At 55.2% G+C, this 18,571-nt stretch overlaps 1 protein-coding gene across 4 annotated transcripts in view; it reads left to right on the top strand.

The window, feature by feature from the left end:
* Positions 1-18,276, top strand: part of SPTBN4 (spectrin beta, non-erythrocytic 4) — an 82,961-nt gene extending 64,685 nt beyond the window's left edge. Inside the window, exons 22-36 of one of the 4 annotated variants that reach the window (XM_021094394.1) lie at positions 650-739; positions 3,565-3,843; positions 3,935-4,065; positions 4,934-5,138; positions 5,536-5,916; positions 6,723-6,967; positions 9,911-10,049; positions 10,140-10,224; positions 10,590-10,786; positions 11,495-12,114; positions 13,155-13,224; positions 13,883-14,175; positions 15,349-15,522; positions 15,669-15,711; positions 17,231-18,276. In XM_021094394.1, coding sequence (XP_020950053.1) covers positions 650-739; positions 3,565-3,843; positions 3,935-4,065; positions 4,934-5,138; positions 5,536-5,916; positions 6,723-6,967; positions 9,911-10,049; positions 10,140-10,224; positions 10,590-10,786; positions 11,495-12,114; positions 13,155-13,224; positions 13,883-14,175; positions 15,349-15,522; positions 15,669-15,711; positions 17,231-17,389 — 3,111 coding nt within the window. In that variant the 3' untranslated portion in view covers positions 17,390-18,276. The other 3 variants (XR_002344657.1, XM_021094395.1, XM_021094396.1) reach the window with 3 other exon arrangements.

Genomic DNA, 18,571 nt, shown 5'->3' on the forward strand with positions numbered 1-18,571 from the left:
CCTTCACTCACTGATTTGTTATTCACTTACTTGTCCTTCACCCATTCATTTCCTTAGCCACTCACTTCCGGATCTGCTCACTCATTCATTCACTCTCCAATTTGCTCATTCACTCGATCATTCTGGGCCCAGCCCAAACCTGACGCTAGGATCACGAGAGTCACCGGGCAGATCCTGCCTCTTCCTGCGCATGGGAACTCAGAGTCCAAAGAGGAAAACAGACTTGTCCTAAATCAGGATAACCCGGGGTGGTTAGGACTGTGATGGGGAAGCCAGGCGGCCGTGGGAGCCCAGAGCAGGCAACCAGCCAAGTTCCAAAGTCAGGGAGAGGTTCCTGGAAAAGGAATTGTCTGAGCTGAGACACGAAGGAAGAGTATGAGGGAGCCTGCTGAGGGAGTGAGAAGGGAATCCAGGAAGCAGGACCTGCCTGTGCAAAGGTCAGGAGTGAGCAGGAGCCTGTTGCAAGGGCATAGAGCAGGACAGAGCATGGAGACGTCTTCAGAGGAAACTGAAGATGCGAGCAGGCTTTTAGGTGAGGAAGGGCCTTGGAGGTGTGGAGGCTTGGATGCTTACAGTTTAGTTGGGACGTCAGGGTCCTTGCCCTGCTCCCTGTGTCCTCCTCTTGACCTGCTCCCTGATTCCTCTCCAGGCGTGGGTCCAGGAGCGGCTGCCACTGGCCCTGCAGACAGAGCGAGGCAATGGTTTGCAGGCCGTCCAGCAGTACATCAAAAAGAATCAGGTGAGCAGAGCCAGGGCAAGGGTGAGGGTTAGGACACATTTGGATACGAATGATAGAAAATAGCTTGAGGTGATTAAAGCCAAAAAAGGGAATTTACTGGTTCTGATAATTGAGAAGACTGTGGACAACAGGTACAGATGCATCCAGCTGCTTCCAAGATGTCATGAAGTCATGAATCTCTCATTTCCTTTTTTTTTTTTTTCTTTTCCTGTTAGCTTTGTTCTCAGGCCAACTCTTTTCTCCTACTGGTAAAAGATCTCCAACAGATTCAAGTTTACATCCCACCAGTAAAGCTGAGGGGAATTTTTCTCTCTCAAGAATTTCCGAAGTTGTCCCAGGAATAACTGTTAGGCACAATTTGAGTCACATGTCTACCCTGAGCTACTACTGGTGACCAGGGATGTAGATGGCTCTGAATGGCCTGGTCTGGGCTAAGGGCCACCCCTGGAACTTGCAGCTGGGGTCAGCCTTAACTGAATTATCTGAGCTGAGATGGAGGCAAGGGGGTTCCCCCAAAGAAAATCAGGGTCCTGTGACTAGAAGTGAGGCCATCTATTGGGCCACAATAAAGAAGACAACAGACAGGAGCTCCTGTTGTGACTCAGTGGGTTAAGAACCCAACTAGTATCCCTGAGGATGCAGGTTCTATCCCTGGCCTCACTCAGTGGGTTAAGGATCCGGCGTTGCCACAAGCTGCAGTGTAGGTCACAGATGTGGGTGGCCCCGGGTGTTGCTGTGACTGAGGAGGCGATTCGACCCCTGACCGAGGAACTTCCATATGCTACAGGTGTAACCTTAAAAAAAAAAAAAAAGACAGCAAACAAACAAGAACTCCAAACACCTATAGGGAGAGAGGACAGAGTGCTGACTCCTATGCTGAGCACAGTGGGGGCTTCTGAGCCTCTCAAATCTCTGGATCTCTATTGACTGCTCTGGGCCTTAATTTCCACATCTGTATAAGTAGAGACTTGGTCTAGAGCAGCGCTTCTCCAATCACTTAGCAAAGGAACCCGTTGGTCAGAACAACTTTCACCAAAGCCCAACATAAGAGGGCTTTCCCATCATGGCTCAGCAGAAACAAATCTGACTAGTATGTGTGAGGTTATGGGTTTGATCCCTGGCCTCCCTCAGTGGGTTAAGGCATATATAAGAGGAATAATAATAATATATTGATTAAAGACTTGTTATATGCCAAGTACTGTCTTGGGGGTTATGTCAGTTAGCTGATTTAATCTCCATGGTAACCCTATCTGGTGGGTATTGTCATTTCCAAAATAAATATAAACTGGGAGAATAGGGCGCTGAAGGATGGGGAGGAGGTGGGTATACAAAAAACATTTTTTTATGGCCACACCCGTGGCGTATGGAAGTTCCCGGGCCAGGGACTCAGTGTGAGCTCCAGCTTTGGCAACCTGGATCCTTTTTTTTTCCTTCTTTTTAGGCTTCCCCTTAATTTTTTAAAATTTTATTTTATTTTTATTTATTTATTTGTTTTTGCTTTTTTAGGGCCGCACCTGTGGCATATGGAAGTTCAGGCCAGGGGTGGATTCGAAGATACAGCTGCCAGCCTACGCCACAGCCACAGCAAGGCCAGATCCTTAACCCATTGAGCGAGGCCAGGGATTGAACCCGCATCCTCCTGGATCCTAGTCGGGCTCATTACCGCTGAGCCACACGGAAACTTCTGGCAACTTGGATCTTTAACTCAGTGTGCCACAGCAGGAACGTCTTGTTTTCTGTCTTGATGAAAATACTCGTGGCTGTTGACAATGTCGGGAACAAACAAAATGGGCCCATCCTTCTCACGGTGGAGGAGCCAATGAAGTGCGCTTAATGCTTAATGGTGTGTGTGTGCGAGTGCTAGATACACAGGGGCTGTGAAACGAATAATAGCTAATATTTATTGAGCACCTACTGTATACTTGGTGGTGGAGCTTTTTTTTTTTTTTTTTTTTTTTTTTGGTCACACCCTCCCATGAGGAAAGTTCCGGGGCCAGGGATTGAACCCATGTCGCAGCTGTGACCCAAGCCAGGCACAGTTTTAAGTGCTTCATGGTACAGCAACTCCACGATGTAGATATTAGGGGACCACCCCTAGCCACGTGCCAGTGGCAAGTTCCTCAGCCTCTCTGTGCCTCAGTTTCCCGTCTGTAAATGGAGAATCATGTCTGGCTCCAGGGGTTGGAGTCAGGACTAAATGAGTGCTGACATTATGCAAAGCCCTCTTACTTAGCAAAGTGTCTGGCAGGCTCTCAATGTTGGCTGTTCTTATAATCTCCATTTACCACTTGGGGAAACCGAGGCATAGGAAGCATTAACTAAAGTACTTAGCAAGTACAGAGCTGACTGAAAGAACCTTCTGGAGTGATGGGAGTATTCTGTATCCTGATCTCAGGACACAGATGTATAATGTGTAAAAACATGTGGAGCTGTGCTTCTAAGATTTGTGAACATCACTGAATGTAAGTTGTACCCCAAGCACCCCTAAGTGGCCTGATTCTCAGGCCTATGTTCCACCATTAGGGGGTGTTTCGCATCAGCAGGCATCGTGTTGGAGAGCGGAGTCTCTGGATCCGGCCTCTGGTGTTCAAATCCTGTCGCCCCCTTACTCGCTGCCTGTTCTCGGGCAGCGTAACTTCCTTCCCCTCTCGGTGCCTGTTTTCCCACCTGCAACCTGGGGGGTTGCGTGATCGAGGAACCGCAAAACGCTTGCGTGGTACCCGGCACGGGGTGGGCGATCTGCGGCTGTCTGTTATTCTCTCCTGTGCAATGCCAGTCGTGGAGGCGCCCGGCCTCTGAACGCCCCTCTCCACTCCCACCCCTAGGGCCTGCGGCGGGAGATCCAGGCGCACGGGCCGCGCCTGGAGGAGGTGCTGGAGCGGGCGGGCGCCCTGGCGTCGCTGCGCAGCCCCGAGGCGGAGGCCGTGCGCCGCGGCCAGGAGCAGCTGCAGGGCGCCTGGGCCGGGCTGCGGGAGGCGGCCGAGCGGCGGCAGCAGGTGCTGGACGCCGCCTTCCAGGTGGAGCAGTACTACTTCGACGTGGCCGAGGTGGAGGCGTGGCTGGGCGAGCAGGAGCTGCTCATGATGAGTGAGGACAAGGGCAAGGTGCGCCCGAGCTGGGGGTGCGGGGGGGTCTGGGGGCGCTGGAGCCCGGGGCCGGCGCTGCCGCCTCATCGCAGGCGCCGTGTGCCCCCAGGACGAACAGAGTACCCTGCAGCTGCTCAAGAAGCACCTGCAGCTGGAGCAGGGCGTGGAGAACTACGAGGAAAGCATCGCACAGCTGTCGCGCCAGTGCCGGGCGCTGCTGGAGATGGGGCACCCGGACAGGTGGGCGGGCGGAGGGATCAGGGCCCGGCAGGGTGGGGCAGTTCTTAGGGAATGGTCCAGCGGTATCTGGAGCTTCGTTGTTGGAAACTAGGTCAGGGCTAGGATTGGGAATTGGGGTGGGAGGGGCCCTCCTTGCCCTGTGCTGGTGCTTTCGGATTTGGGCCAGGGGTTGGAGGCCCAATGGAGGAGCAAGACGCAGGGATGTTTGAGCGGGCGGGGCCTGGAGCGCTGGGATTTGTGTGTGCCGGAGAGCGGGGATGTGTAGGACTGAGGGGAGAAGTAAGAGCTCAGGACAGAGAAGGGTCCTCTTCCTACCTAGTGTCTGGGCAGTGCCTAGGACAGAAAAGCCTGGAGCACTGCGATGGGGTCTGGCCTGAGACCTCTTGGGTGGCGGGTCATGTGACCTCCCTGAGGTTAAGTGTAGGGGCCACATGTAGGAGGTTTGGACGGAGGGTGAGATCTGAGACAGAGGCACAGGTCTAGACTTCTGTCCGCCTCAGCCTGAAGGTCCCAACTGAAGGTGAGCTGAGTTGGCTGGGGACTCAAGGAGGGGATCTGGAGCCCCGCCCAGGTTGCTGGAGGGGCCAGTGTGGGACCACAGACCGAAATACCCTCTGGAAGGGTCGGAGGTGGCAAGGGGGATGAGAGAGTGATGAGCTTATCAAGCTTAAGGAAGCAGGGTTTTCCCTGAGCGCTTAGATGCAAGTACTGGGCGGGCCGCATCCTCCGTGAGAGTCTGAGGGTCAACCCTGCCTGAAGGTTCAGAAGCAACACAGCCCTGCCCTGAGGGGAGGGGGGACAGGGGGGCAGAGCTCTGTCCTGGAGGTCTCAGGGGGGTCCATCCCTGCCCCTCCCCATCCCCCACCAGCGAGCAGATCAGCCGGCGGCAGTCGCAGGTGGACCGCCTGTACGTGGCGCTCAAGGAGCTGGGCGAGGAACGCCGCGTGGGCCTGGAGCAGCAGTACTGGCTGTACCAGCTCAGCCGCCAGGTGGACGAGCTGGAGCACTGGATCGCAGAGAAGGAGGTGGTGGCTGGCTCCCCCGAACTCGGCCAGGACTTTGAGCACGTCACGGTGAGCATCATTAGGAATCAGCAAGGACACCAGTGGCCACTGTGCATGCCCCCAAAGTTCTCTGGGCCTCAGTTTCCCCCTCCGTAACAGGAGGATTATGGTAGCACCACTTCCAGGCTCTGTCGTGAGACAAATGAATGACTCAGCACACACAGGGCCCAACGCAGTGTTAGTTATGACTCTTATCTCTTCTTATTTTTATTGTTATTGTTAGTTACCTCATTGCTGCAGCCTGAGTGCTCAGTAAGTGTCGGCTGTTATTTTGTATGTTATTTTTTGTTCTGATTGTCATCAGTCGTGTTCTTGTTACTGGTACCTGCCACAAGATGGTGGGTGGGAGGGGGGCTGTGTGTGCAGCACCTTTGCCCACGCTGTGTCCCCCACTTCCGGGTGGCAGGTGCTGCAAGAGAAATTCTCGGAGTTCGCCAGTGAGACCGGCACGGCAGGGCGGGAGCGGCTGGCAGCCGTGAACCAGATGGTGGACGAGCTGATCGAGTGTGGCCATACGGCGGCGGCCACCATGGCCGAGTGGAAGGACGGGCTGAATGAGGCCTGGGCCGAGCTGCTGGAGCTTATGGGCACGCGGGCCCAGCTGCTGGCCGCCTCTCGGGAGCTGCATAAGTTCTTCAGTGATGCCCGAGAGCTTCAAGGACAGATCGAGGAGAAGCGGAGGCGACTGCCCCGCCTAACAGCCCCACCTGAGCCGAGACCCAGTGCCAGCTCCATGCAGCGGACCCTGCGCGCCTTTGAACATGACCTGCAGCTCCTCGTGTCCCAGGTGGGGCGCTGGCGGCCAGGAGGGGCAGGTGGGAGGGCCCAGATAGTGTGATCAAGGGATGGAGGCAACAGAGCAAGCAAAAATCAGGCTGCAGAGCACACTGACATCAGATAGAAGTTGGACCATTGCTTTTATATGCGTCATACAGATGCCTATTAGAAATCCGGTGGTGAGAATGACGGTGATTAAGTGGTGGATCTGATGCGAATATGGTGACCACAACAAAAAGAAACCAGGTGTTTGATTCCCTAGAGACGGAGCAGTAGGTCGATGGAAAATGGCCAGGAGCCCCGACAGTAGTTGAATAGCGATTCTGAAGGCCATTGGGGAGGAGATAGTGGGTCTGAAAAAAACTAAGTGGAACAAACTGGACAGCATGTCTGATCAACATCAGGGTGGAGAAGGGTTTCCTGAAAGAAATCAGATCGGTCTGAAAGAAGACAGAGGTGGGCCTGGAAAAAAAAAGGGGGGGAGGTGGCAGAGCCTGTAGAAATAGAGCTCTCAGGGCAAAGAAATCAGACAGTGGACTGAAAGAAGCCTGCTGGTAGGCATAAAAGGTCAGAATGCAGGCACAGAAACATCAGGCACAGAAACATCAGAAACATCAGGCAGCAGCCACAAGAGAAATATGGCGGTGGGTCTAAGAGAGAGAAAATGGGCAAATAAAAAATCAGGCAGCGGATGGGAATGAAACCCAGTGTGGGATCTCAAGGGTGCAGGCTCTTTCCATCGTTAGGCTGGAAAGAGAGGGTGCGCCTGGCCCCGAGGAGGGGGAGGGCCGGTGCTCGACCTCGCATGCCCCACAGGTTCGGCAGCTCCAGGAGGGGGCCGCCCAACTGCGGACGGTGTACGCCGGTGAGCACGCGGAGGCCATCGCCAGCCGGGAGCAGGAGGTGCTTCAGGGCTGGAAGGAGCTGCTGGCAGCCTGCGAGGACGCCCGCCTGCACGTGAGCTCCACGGCCGACGCCCTGCGATTCCACAGCCAGGCCCGCGACCTGCTCTCCTGGATGGATGGCATCGCTGGCCAGATTGGGGCAGCTGACAAGCCCAGGTGCCCCTCATCCCACTTCGAGCTTCCTACCTGCTTCCGGGCAGTGACCCCCAGCCCAACAGCAGCCCCCTTCCCCTTACAAAAACACAATAGGCAATATCTGCAAGGCTCCTCTGCCTGCCAGACACTGTTCTAAATGCTTCTTGCGTATTAAGACCCCTTGTCATGCCTGGCACGGGGGCTCAGAGCACAGGGCATCTTCCTGCCTCTGTGGAGGTGTCACAGCATGGGATGGGCTTGGGCTAAAGCCAGCATATGGACAGGGGTGTATATTTGGGTCTTAACCTAATAGGCTCTGACTGAGGGCTAGCATAACAGTTTGATGTGAGTGTGCAGCAGAAGCCTGACCCACAGGGATGGGGACCCAGGGTCCTTCCATTCTCAGCCATGGGAGTCATTTGCTGGACCTTCTGCCTCCAGCAGGATGATCACCTGGGTGGTTTTAGGGACTAAACCTGCACGCACATTCTGTTGGCCCAGTGGCCCCCGACCTGCCTGCTGGGCAAGCTGGGAAATGTCATCCAGCAGTGTGTCCAGGACAACAAGGACCTGGAGAGTGGTGGATACGGAGCATCATTTCTGTGACTGTGGGGCCTTGGGCCTGCATTCATTTTCTCAGCAAATATTTATCGATGTTTACTGTATGCCAGGGGGTGAGCAAGGCCAAGCTCCCGCCCAGATGCAGCTTCCATTCTGAGAGAGGAAACAGGCAGCGCAGATGAATAAATAAACAAACACCTAATATGATTTCAGATAGTATTAAAAGAAATATAAAGCAAGATAAAAGGACCCGAACAAAGTGATGGTGCGCTGGGTAACGTTTTGGGGGAAGGGTCTTCCAGGTTGGGGGGGGTCAGCAGGTGCAGAGGCCCTAAGGTGGGCTGTAGTGAGACACGTCTGAGGAAGAGCTGGACGATCGCCGTGGCAGATGGAGTGAGTGAGGGGAGAGTGGGGAGTGGTAGGAAATGGGGGAGAGGGCAGTGGCGTATGGCGAGGAGTTTGCCTTTTCTTAGAGCGAGATGGGAGCTCCACGAGAGTTTAGAGCAGGGGGTGATATGATGTGACACACGTTTGAGAAAGATCACTTCAGGTGATCGGCTTTCTCTGGCGGGAGATAAACCGGAGAGCCAGGGTGGAAGCGGGTAGACCCGTCGGGAGGCTCCAGAGGCGCGGTGATGTTGGCTTGGCCCAGTGTGGTGATTGAAGAAATGACAAGTGATTGATTTTAGGAATTTTAAAAATCTTATTGTTATTATTATTTTTTTTGGCTGCCCCAGGGCTTATGGAGTTCCCCGGGCCAGAGATCCGATCCAAGCTGCAGTCGTGCCCTACACCCCACCTGTGGCAACACCGGATCCTTAATCCACTGTGCCAGGCCTGGCATCAGATAGGCATCCTGGTGCTCCAGATATGCCACCGACCCCACTGCACCACAGCAGGAGAACTCCTAAAAAAATCTTTTTATTATGAAAAATTTCAACTTTACGCAGAGGTAGCAGCAACCTATAGTGAACACACGTGTACAGGGAATGCCTAGCTTGGATAACCATCAACATTTGGCCAATCTTGCTTCATCTATACACTCCAGCCCCCGCCCCCTCTGCCTTTTGCTGAGCTACCTTAAAACACATCTCAGATTTCATATCTTTTTTTTTTTTTTTTCTTTTTAGGGCCGCACCTGCAGCATATGGAGGTTCCCAGGCTAGGGATTGCACCTGCCGGCCTATGCCACAGCCACAGCAACGAGGGATCCTTAATCCACTGAGTGAGGCCAGGGATCGAACCAGCAACTTCATGGTTCCTAGTCAGATTTGTTTCCACTGCGCCATGACGGGAACTCCCTCATATCATTTCACAGAGTATGTTTTAAAGTTATAAGTGTCCAGTCTTGACTGATGGATTAGCTTCAGGGTCTGAAGGGAAAAGAAGAGTCACAGATCAATGACGGGTGAATTTACTGAGGGGAATTTTGGGGAAGGTAATTTGGGAGATTGGGGGAGAATCAGGGAGATTGTCCTTAGGTAGGAATCATTAAAATGTGGAACTGTCGGAAATAAATTTGGACATATTAAGTCTTATAAAGCTATACTCGTTGACTGGTGGAACCTTCAGAAATTTGGAATTTGTTTTGGGCATATAACAGCTTAAAACCACGCTGTCCAATACAACGCAAGCCACAAATGTGAGCCACACAGCCACATATATAATTTAAGATTTTCTTGGGACCACATTTGAAAAAGTCAGAAAAAGCAAGTGAAAATGAATTTTAGTAACTCATTTTATTTAACCCATTATACCCCCAATACTATTACTTCAGCATGCAATCAGTGTTAAAATTATTGAGATATTTTACCCCCTTTTTAAAAAAAAAATTTTTTTTTTGGCTGCACCTGCGGCATGTGGAAGTTCCTGGGCCAGGGAATCAAACCTATGCCACAGCAGCGACCTGAACCACTGCATTGACAATGCCAGATCCTCAACCTGCTGCACGACAGGAAGTTCTCTATCTTCTTTTTCATATAAATTGTCAACATATAGTGTCTGCTTTACACTCAAACACATCTAAAGTCCAACAGAGCAGCCGCTTTTCAAGCACTCAAGAGCCACACATGTCTGGTGGCCACGGTGCAGGAGAGCACGGACCTAGAAGGTTAGACTCCTTGGCCAGTGGAACCTTCAGAAGGAGAGCTTTAGAAAATTAGAAAAATTGGATCTCGCAATTCTAGGTTAGAATCATAAAAGTGGAACATTTTAGCACTTCGGGCAACACCGGAGTTATTGAATCAGTGAGGAAGGCTGGCCCCTCAGCACTTAGTCACGGGAGGTGGGTGCCTGGGGACGTCATTGGAGCCCCCGCCTCACTTGGGCTCATCCGAGCTGTGTGTATGGGGCTGGCCAGCGAGGCTGCCCATGGCTCAGATCCCTGCCCACCACCCACTGCAGGGACGTGTCGTCGGTGGAGGTGCTCATGAACTACCACCAGGGCCTGAAGACTGAGCTGGAGGCACGGGTGCCTGAGCTGACAGCCTGCCAGGAGCTGGGGCGCTCTCTGCTGCTCAACAAGAGTGCCATGGCTGATGAGGTGGGCGAGGGGGGCAGGGAGCCCCCACCTGGCATCTGTGCCCGTGGGGGTGGGAGTCGCCCCTGACACCTCTCCCACCCGCACACCCAGATCCAGGCACAGCTGGACAAGCTGGGAACCAGGAAGGAGGAGGTGTCGGACAAGTGGGACCGCCATTGGGAGTGGCTGCAGCAGAGTGAGTGGGGGCCCAGACACACGGGGCTCAAGGACACAGGGACATGCTTCAGTATGTTCAGAAAAGCCCAGAAGGTGATGCAGTTGGGCTTTGCACATTGCACGGGTCCCAGCACGGAAGCCTAGGAGGGTGGACACGGGGGCTGCCCTAGCATTGACTCCCTGGTGGCAGACACTGAGGGCAGAAGCCGGTGCCCTCAGAAATAGCCCCAGCCTCTCATTCCTGCAGAGCAGAACATTCCAGAGTGGAATGTTCTGGGCTAGGGGAAGCCAGAGCGGGTGTGGAAAGTCAGAGAAAACAGCCACTGCCCCTGTGAAGGGCCCACAGGTGCCCCTGGCACCCTTACCCCAAATGTCTCTCCTCAGTGCTGGAGGTGCACCAGTTTGCCCAGGAGGCGGTGGTGGCCGATGCCTGGCTGACAGCCCAGGAGCCGCTCCTGCAGAGCCGGGAGCTGGGCAGCAGCGTGGACGAGGTGGAGCAGCTTATCCGGCGACACGAGGCCTTCCGTAAAGCGGCTGCTGCCTGGGAAGAGAGGTTCAGCTCTCTGCGGCGCCTGACCACGGTCAGCACCCCCAATCCTGCCCCGGCCCCCCTCCCATGGCCCCACACCCCTCTCTCTATGAAGAAAGCACACAGGCTCTGACACAGACCCTCACTGGGCTCCCAGTCTGGTGTGTGTGTGTGTGTGTGTGTGTGTGTGTGTGTGTGTGTGTGTGTGTGTGTGTGTGTGTGTGTATGGGAGTGGGGGCAGACCTGTCACCTGTCACCAGACAATGACAGCCCAGGGTTTGGATGGGAGAGGCGCAGGTGGCCAGGGGAGCCCAGAAGAACTTGTCCTGGCCTGAGAAAGGCTGATCTGAGATTTGAAGAATGAGAAGAGACCATTTTAACAAAAGTCTTAAGGGAGTTCCCTGATAGTTTAGCAGATTAAGGATCCTTTGTTGTCACTGCCGTGGCTTGGGTCACTGCTGTGGCGAGGGTTTGATCTGTGGCCTGGGAACTTTAGCACAGCCAAAAAAAAAAAAAAAAAAAAAAAAAGGCCTAAGGTCCTGAAGGAAGGAGGCAATGGGGGACAGAAAGCACTAGATGTTTGCTGGAGAAAGCAGGATTAAAGCTCCTGGCAAAGCATGGGCACAGGCGTGGACCACCTTGCTTTTTCACTGCTGAGAACTTAAAAGCCGGGTGGTGAGGGAGCAGAGGACCCAAAGTCACCTTCCCAGGCCCACCCCCACCCCGCCTCCCCACTTGAGCCTGGCCCCTCTGTCCCCAGATCGAGAAACTCAAGGCGGAACAGAGCAAGCAGCCGCCCACACCCCTGCTGGGGCGCAAGTTCTTTGGAGACCCTGCGGAACTGGCGGCCAAGGCTGCGCCCCTGCTGCGGCCAGGGGGCTACGAGAGGGGCTTGGAGCCCCTAGCCCGCCGGGCCTCAGACACGCTGTCGGCCGAGGTGCGGACCCGGGTGGGGTACGTGCGCCAGGAGCTCAAGCCCGAGCGCCTCCAGCCGCGCATCGACCGGCTGCCGGACGTCCCAGGGAGAGTGGAGCCCGCCGCCCTGCCAGCCGCACCGGAGGACGCGGCGGAGACCCCTGGGGCCCCCGCAGCCGCGGAGCAGGTCCGGCCGCGGCCAGAGCGCCAGGAGTCAGCCGATCGCGCGGAGGAGTTGCCCAGGAGGCGGCGGCCTGAGCGGCAGGAATCGGCTGATCAATCTGAGGAGGCTGCGCGGAGGCGGCGGCCAGAGCGGCAGGAGTCCGCGGATCACGAGGTAGCACATAGCCTTACTCTGGGCCGCTACGAGCAGATGGAGCGGCGGCGCGAGCGGCGGGAGCGGCGGTTGGAGCGGCAGGAGTCCAGCGAGCAAGAGATGCCTATCAGAGGAGACCTGGCCAAGGGGTGAGGCCCCATGTGCCCAGGGAGTAGAGAAAGGGAGACACAGAGAGCCCCTGGAGCCGCACTGGCCCAACAGAGTAGAACTTCTGGGCTCAGAACTGCCCAGGGAGGAAGATGTGTTTGCAGTACCCATTTTGCAGAGAGGTAAACTGAGGCTGAAAGAGTGTGGGAGTCCTGCCCATTATCCCACAGTGGCAGTAGCTTCCTCTAGGTGCAGGTTCTCAGCTACCGAGTTCTGACCCCTGCATCAGATCCCCTGGGCAGGGATTTTGTCCTCTTACATCTCAGTTTCTCCACTGGGCTAAGGATGGAACCATTAGCTCCCTGATTGGAGTTAAGACTCTTCATCACAGTCTCTCTCAACCTTACAAATTGGGGGCTGTAGTCATATTCATTTTATGGATGAGGCAGCTGAGGCTCAGAGAGGGCAAGTCACTCACTTGGGTGAAGCAAGACTGGAACCCAGACCTTTCAGAATCCAGAGTTAACCAGAGTGTGTTGTGTAGATCCCTTCAATCAGCTGTGTCCCCAGAAAGAGGTCAAATACATTTCAGTGCCAATGACTTCCTGACCCCTTTTAAATTTTGTATTTCACTAAGATTTGCTGAGTGCCTGCTCTGTGTGTGGTATGTGTCAGCTCCAGCCCGGCTTTCATGGCACTCACAGTCCAGTGCGGAGAAACAGATCAGATAGTGTGACCCAGAATGATCAGGACCGGGATGGGGGAATCCCAGGGAGCTTGAGAGCTCAGGGGATGGGTGGAAAAAGGCAACAGTATGTTCAAAGGCTTGAAGGCTCCCTTTTACATTGGTCTTTGTGCGGCTTAAAATTCGACGGGGGAAGAGGTTCCATCCTCCACTCGGCAGCTACCTGCCAGGCTCCTGTGGTGTGTAAGGCAGACATCTGAGACAGGCAGCTGCATAAGCGGACAAGGACCTGGCATCTCAGGCTCAGAGGTGGCGGTTCCTCCAGCCAGCCAGGCTAGTCCCTGGGAGAAGACCTCCTAGTTCCATTGGGTCTGTCTGTGCCTCTCTCCCCTCCAGGAAGGCCACCCTGGCTGACATTGTGGAGCAGCTGCAGGAGAAAGAGGCAGGACCCGGGCTCCCTGTTGGGGTAAGTTGAGCCTTGGTATGGGTGGGTGTATAGGGGCCCCTCTCCTCAAAGCAGGAGTCAAGATCCCAGAAACACCTGTGCCTAGCCCTGCCCCCCCGCCCCCAGCTGAACCCTGCAGAGACTCTCAGGGAATGGCAAGGGCCCCCAAATGCCTCCAACAATCTGAAATTTTCCTCCTTAGAAAGATGAGGCCATCAACCTAAGAGACTCCGACCCCCCCCCCCCTCCACACACAAACAAGTAGACTCCAGGCTCTTCCCACATCTGTTCTGGACTCTTTCTCTAACCTTAATTTCCTTACAGACAGACAGACAGACAGACAGACAGACACACACACACACACACACACACACACACACACACACACACACACACACGGCTCCAGATTCCTCCTATACAGACAGCTGGGACACCCACCTGCCTGCGCCCCCACCTCCATAAGTCTAGTCCCCTCCCCCTAAGATCCAGAGGGATTCCAAACCTAGTTCTGACAGACCCACTCCCCAGACCCCGGGAGCCCCTAAATTGGGCTTCCAACCTTGAGGAAGAGAGATGGCCCTGCTAACAAATGGGATCCCCAGACCCGTGAGTTCCCCCAGACAGATGGCCCCCACACCCCACTATGGACAGCACCCCTCTTCCCCCTCCCTTCACACAGCCGTCGCTGCCTCAGCCTCGGGAGCTTCCCCCCGGCCGCCTGCCCAACGGGCTTGAGCCGCCCGAGCGGACACCTCGGCCAGACCGGCCGCGGGCTCGGGACCGGCCCAAGCCGCGACGGCGGCCGCGGCCCAGAGAGGGTGGTGAGGGCGGGGGAAGCCGGCGCTCGCGCTCCGCCCCGGCCCAAGGCGGCTCCGCCCCCGCGCCTCCTCCTCCGCCCACTCACACAGTGCAGCACGAGGGCTTCCTGCTGCGCAAGCGCGAGCTCGACGCTAACCGCAAGTCGTCCAACCGGTGAGCGTGTGGGCGGGGCTTTGGAAGGTGGGTCCCAAGCTGTGTCCAATGAATGAATAGGTGGGCCTGAGGGGTGGGGCTAATTTTTAGGGCGCCCAAATGGTGGCGGGGTAGGCGGGGCCTGAAAAGGGGGCCTTCACTTCAAAGAATCAATCCCAGGAACCGGAGGTGAAGGGGCCTAAGGTTAGTGTGTCCAGTGGGTGAGCCGGTGGAGGCGAGATGTGGGCGGGACCTGAAGAAAATGTTCGAACATGAATAAACTGCGACTCAATCTCAAAGCAATCAACCAACGTAGGCGTAAACTAGAGCTAATAGCAAACTGGATGTGAGGTTTAGTCTAGAGGGTTCTCATGGCTTGTGATGTGGGGCCTGGGGACGTTCTCCAACCAGTGAGCCAGGTGGGACTACTCATTTCAATGTTTCATTGGGGGAGGGTCTCAAAAGTAGATCCCAAACTGAGGGCTGAGGGGAGGAGGGCACTTCACGAAAGTTTCCAAATCGGGGCCCAACAGTGATGTTAGGTGACTCTTGGAATCCACCTCTGGGTTGTCCAACCCTTTTTTGTCCAGCTGGGAGACAGGATCTGGAGAGAGGTGGAGCCCAGAAAGGGAGCTTTGAACAAGCAGAATGCGATGGGGGAACAGATGGAGGTTTTATCTGTGGGGTCTGGAGGTAGTCTTTTCTTCTGGTGCCAAAACCAAGGTGGAAATAAACAGGGACACCTGGATGTATTATGCTTATGGGAGAATTCCTCCTTGGTTGGGGCTTTGGCTGAACGGGAGACAAGAATTCCTCACGCCAAGTGGTAGGCCAGTAAGCCAATAGATCTCCCTTCAAGGGGATCGAGGGTGGGGGGTGGAGGAGCAGCGAGGAACATGCCCGAGAAAAGGCTTGAGGAGACAGCTTAAGTGTCACCTCTAGGAAATTCAGTGTGGGAGGGGATAGGGAAGGACAGCCCCAGCAGGGGCCAGTCTGGGCAAAGGCTTGGTGCAGAGAGACTTAGACCCTCCCCTCAGTTCAGCAACAGCCCTAAGGAAAAGCGCTGCAGGCATATGGCCCAACTAGGGCAAAGAGGAGGAAGGCTCAGGCATATTCAGCCCATGGAGGGTATGAATAAAGACTATCCAGGCAGAGTGCTGCAACTCTGCCTTGAGCCCCGTCTCGTCGCCCCAGGTCATGGGTGAGCCTGTACTGCGTGCTCAGCAAGGGGGAGCTGGGCTTCTACAAGGATGCCAAGGGCCCAGCATCTGGGGGCACACACGGCGGGGAGCCACTGCTCAGCCTGCACAAGGCCACCAGCGAGGTGGCTAGTGACTACAAGAAAAAGAAGCACGTCTTCAAGCTCCAGTGAGCCCCCTCAATGGGCACGAGGGAGGGTCCAAGATCCAGCTTCCCCCTCCCAGCAATACCTGCTCCCCTCCAGAGGACAGTTGGTGGGTGGGTGGGCTGGGCCTCTGCCCCAGAGCCCCCAAGTCCTGTGTCCTCTCCCACAGGACCCAGGATGGCAGTGAGTTCTTGCTTCAGGCTAAAGATGAGGTGAGATCTGTTCCTTTCTCTCTCCTATCCAAACTTTGGGAACCACCTGGTTGGCTGGCTCCTGGCCCAGAGTGATGGGGCTTTGAAGCCGGGAAGCACAAGCCAGAGTTCCCGGGGCTTCCCAGGAAAGCCCACGGGCAGTGAGAGCCCAGAGGAAGTTCCTAGTCTAGCTGGGGGAGGGGGAGGACCAGGAGGGCTGCCTGGAAGCCCCAGGACAAAGTCCAGTCTCCTAGCCTTGGCCTCTGAGGTGATACAGGAAAGTTAGGAGGGAGTTAGCTTAAGAAAAGAAAGAAAGAAAAGAAAGAAAGAAAGAAAGAAAGAAAGAAAGAAGAAAGAAAGAAAGAAAAGAAAGAGAAAGGAAGGAAGAAAAGAACTGCAAGTGCAAAGAACCAGAGGTGCAGAGTCCAAAGGGTTAACTGCCTTAGAGGGGAGCTCAGGGAGGAGGGTGCTCCCAGGGGCTACATCTACCTCTGCGGACACCACGGGCCATTTGGAGGAGGCTGGAGTTTATCCCAAGGGCACTCGGGAGTCATGGCATAGTTTTGAGCAAGGGAGGGTTACAGTGATGCCTAGGAAGGATCCCTTGGGGTTTCTTGGTGGCTCAGCAGGTTAAGGATCCAACACTGTCACTGCTGTGGCTTGATCCCAGCCCAGGAACTTTTGCATGCAGGGGCCACAGCCGAAAAAAAAAAAAAATCCCTTTGGCTCCCTGCCAAAAGATTTTTTTTTCAGCTGTGGCCCCCGCTTGTGGAGCATGAGAGGTCGCCAGGGCAGAGGGCAGAGACCAAGGGAGAGAGCACCAGGCAGGCCTTCGGGGAGGGGCGGGAGGGGTGGGAGAGAGATGGGAGTGTAAGCAGACCTTGAGACTGGAGTGAGGGGGAGAGGTCAGGAGGAGGAGCAGGCACATAGGTGGCTTGAAGAGATGTTGAAAATAGTGCCGCTTGTTGCCTCACTCATCCTCCTAAGAGGCTGTGAAGTAGACCCTTATTCCCTCCATGCCTCTTTGACCTATCTTTAAAATGGAGATAGGAGTTCCCTTGTGGCACAGCAGGGTAAGGATCCCGCATTGTCACTGCAGTGGCTCTGGTTGCTACTGTGGTGCTGGTTCAGTCTCTGGCCCGGGACTTCCACAGGCTCTGGGTAAGGCCAAAATAAATAAATAAATAAATACAGTGGAGATAAAAAGTTTTCCGTCTTATAGTTATTGTGAAAAATAAGTTGATATAGGTAGAGTACTTTCAGGGCTGCTTGGAAAATGTCAGTGTCTGCTAGTGTTATTGTTTCTTGTTTATGGTGGGAATGAGATATAATCTGACCGAATAGAGTTAAGTGAATTAATCCACAAAAGTGCTTCGAACAGAGCCTGCGCAAAATAAACGCTGTGTAACTACTTGCATCTTCATTATTATTACCCGGTTCAACAGATGAGCAAACCGAGGGTAAGTGGGCAGTCTGATTCCAGGCTCATCTATCACTCAGTCTTCCAAACATAAACTATGTGTCCTGTTTCTATCTCCAGGAAGAAATGAACGGCTGGCTGGAGGCTGTGGCTGCCTCGGTGGCGGAACACGCCGAGATCGCCCGCTGGAGCCAGACAGCGCCCACCACGTCGTCCACAGACGAGGGCAACCCCAAGCGGGAGGCAGGGGAGCGCAGAGCCAGTGGGCGCCGGAAGTGACTTCCCACCCCCAGGGCCTGACACACCTCCCCGCCCCTCCTCCTGGCACTGTGGGCACAAAGACACTTTCTCTTCCGATGGGGCAGGAGCCCCTAGTCCCAACCAACACTGAGGATGCGCCATGATGGGCACTGGAAAGGAGGGGTCTTCTCCTGCACCCCAAGAAGTGGTGGGGGGATTGCTGCCCCTATTAGCCATATTTCGGCCCCTTCCCGCTCGCCACCCCCACCCCAGGTGCTGGGGCTCCTTTATTTTTATGCAATAACTGAGCTTGGGGGGTGGGGCGGGTAAGGGGCCGGTTGAGCCAAGCCCCCTGCCCCGATGCCCATATCCTGCCCCAAGAAGCTGGGTTGGTGGGGGCGATAATTTCCGCGCCCCTCTCCGCCCTAGGGATGGGCATGGGGGCGCTGGTGAGGTCCCCTGGACCATCCAGGGTGCTAGGGGTGGGGAGGGGACGCCCCCTCCCCGCCTTTACCTCACTTCCAATGCTGCCTTGATCTCTGTCTGGGGAGGGGGAGAGAAGGGGCCCTAGCCCCTGCCCTCCGCCGTCTCAGAGCCATGCGATTAATTCCTGACTTAGTTTATTTTTGCAAAACGTCGACCTCCTCCTCTCCCGCCCCGCATCCGCGAAGGCTTTTAATGGGAGGGGCGTCAAAGCTCAAAACTGTCTTCCTCTCTCCTCCCCCCTCTATCTGTAAATGTCACTTTGTGAGGGGAGGGGCGAGGGGAAGCCCTCCCCCTGCATGCTTCTGGCTGGAGCACCTCCCGGAGGAGTGGGGGAACCAGATGGTAGGCAGCCCCCAGGGCCGCTGGGGCTCAGGGGTAAGGGGTGGGGCGGCAGGCGCACACTCGATGTACCTATAATAAATTCTTTGGCTTTGACGGTCTATGACGGTTTGTTCAAGTTTCTTGGGCGGCGCCTGGGAGGATTGGGTGGGGCGAGGCCAGGAAACTGTGTTGCGGAGAACATTTAGATGTCCCTCTTGGTATGGACTAATTTCGAGGTCTAAACACGTGCCCCCGAAGAAGCAGCTAGATGCCATTCCTAAGTTGGGAACCCCAGAGGGGTGGAGGTACGTTTTGCTATTCACGGTAACTAAACTTCCCCAAAGGAGCCTCTCGGTCCGCCCCGTCCAGCACAGGAAAAGCGGGCCCCTTTAAGGAGGAGGAGAACATTAACTG

Source organism: Sus scrofa, chromosome 6 (genome assembly GCF_000003025.6).
Source record: "Sus scrofa isolate TJ Tabasco breed Duroc chromosome 6, Sscrofa11.1, whole genome shotgun sequence".
Classification (NCBI taxonomy): Eukaryota; Metazoa; Chordata; class Mammalia; order Artiodactyla; family Suidae; genus Sus; species Sus scrofa.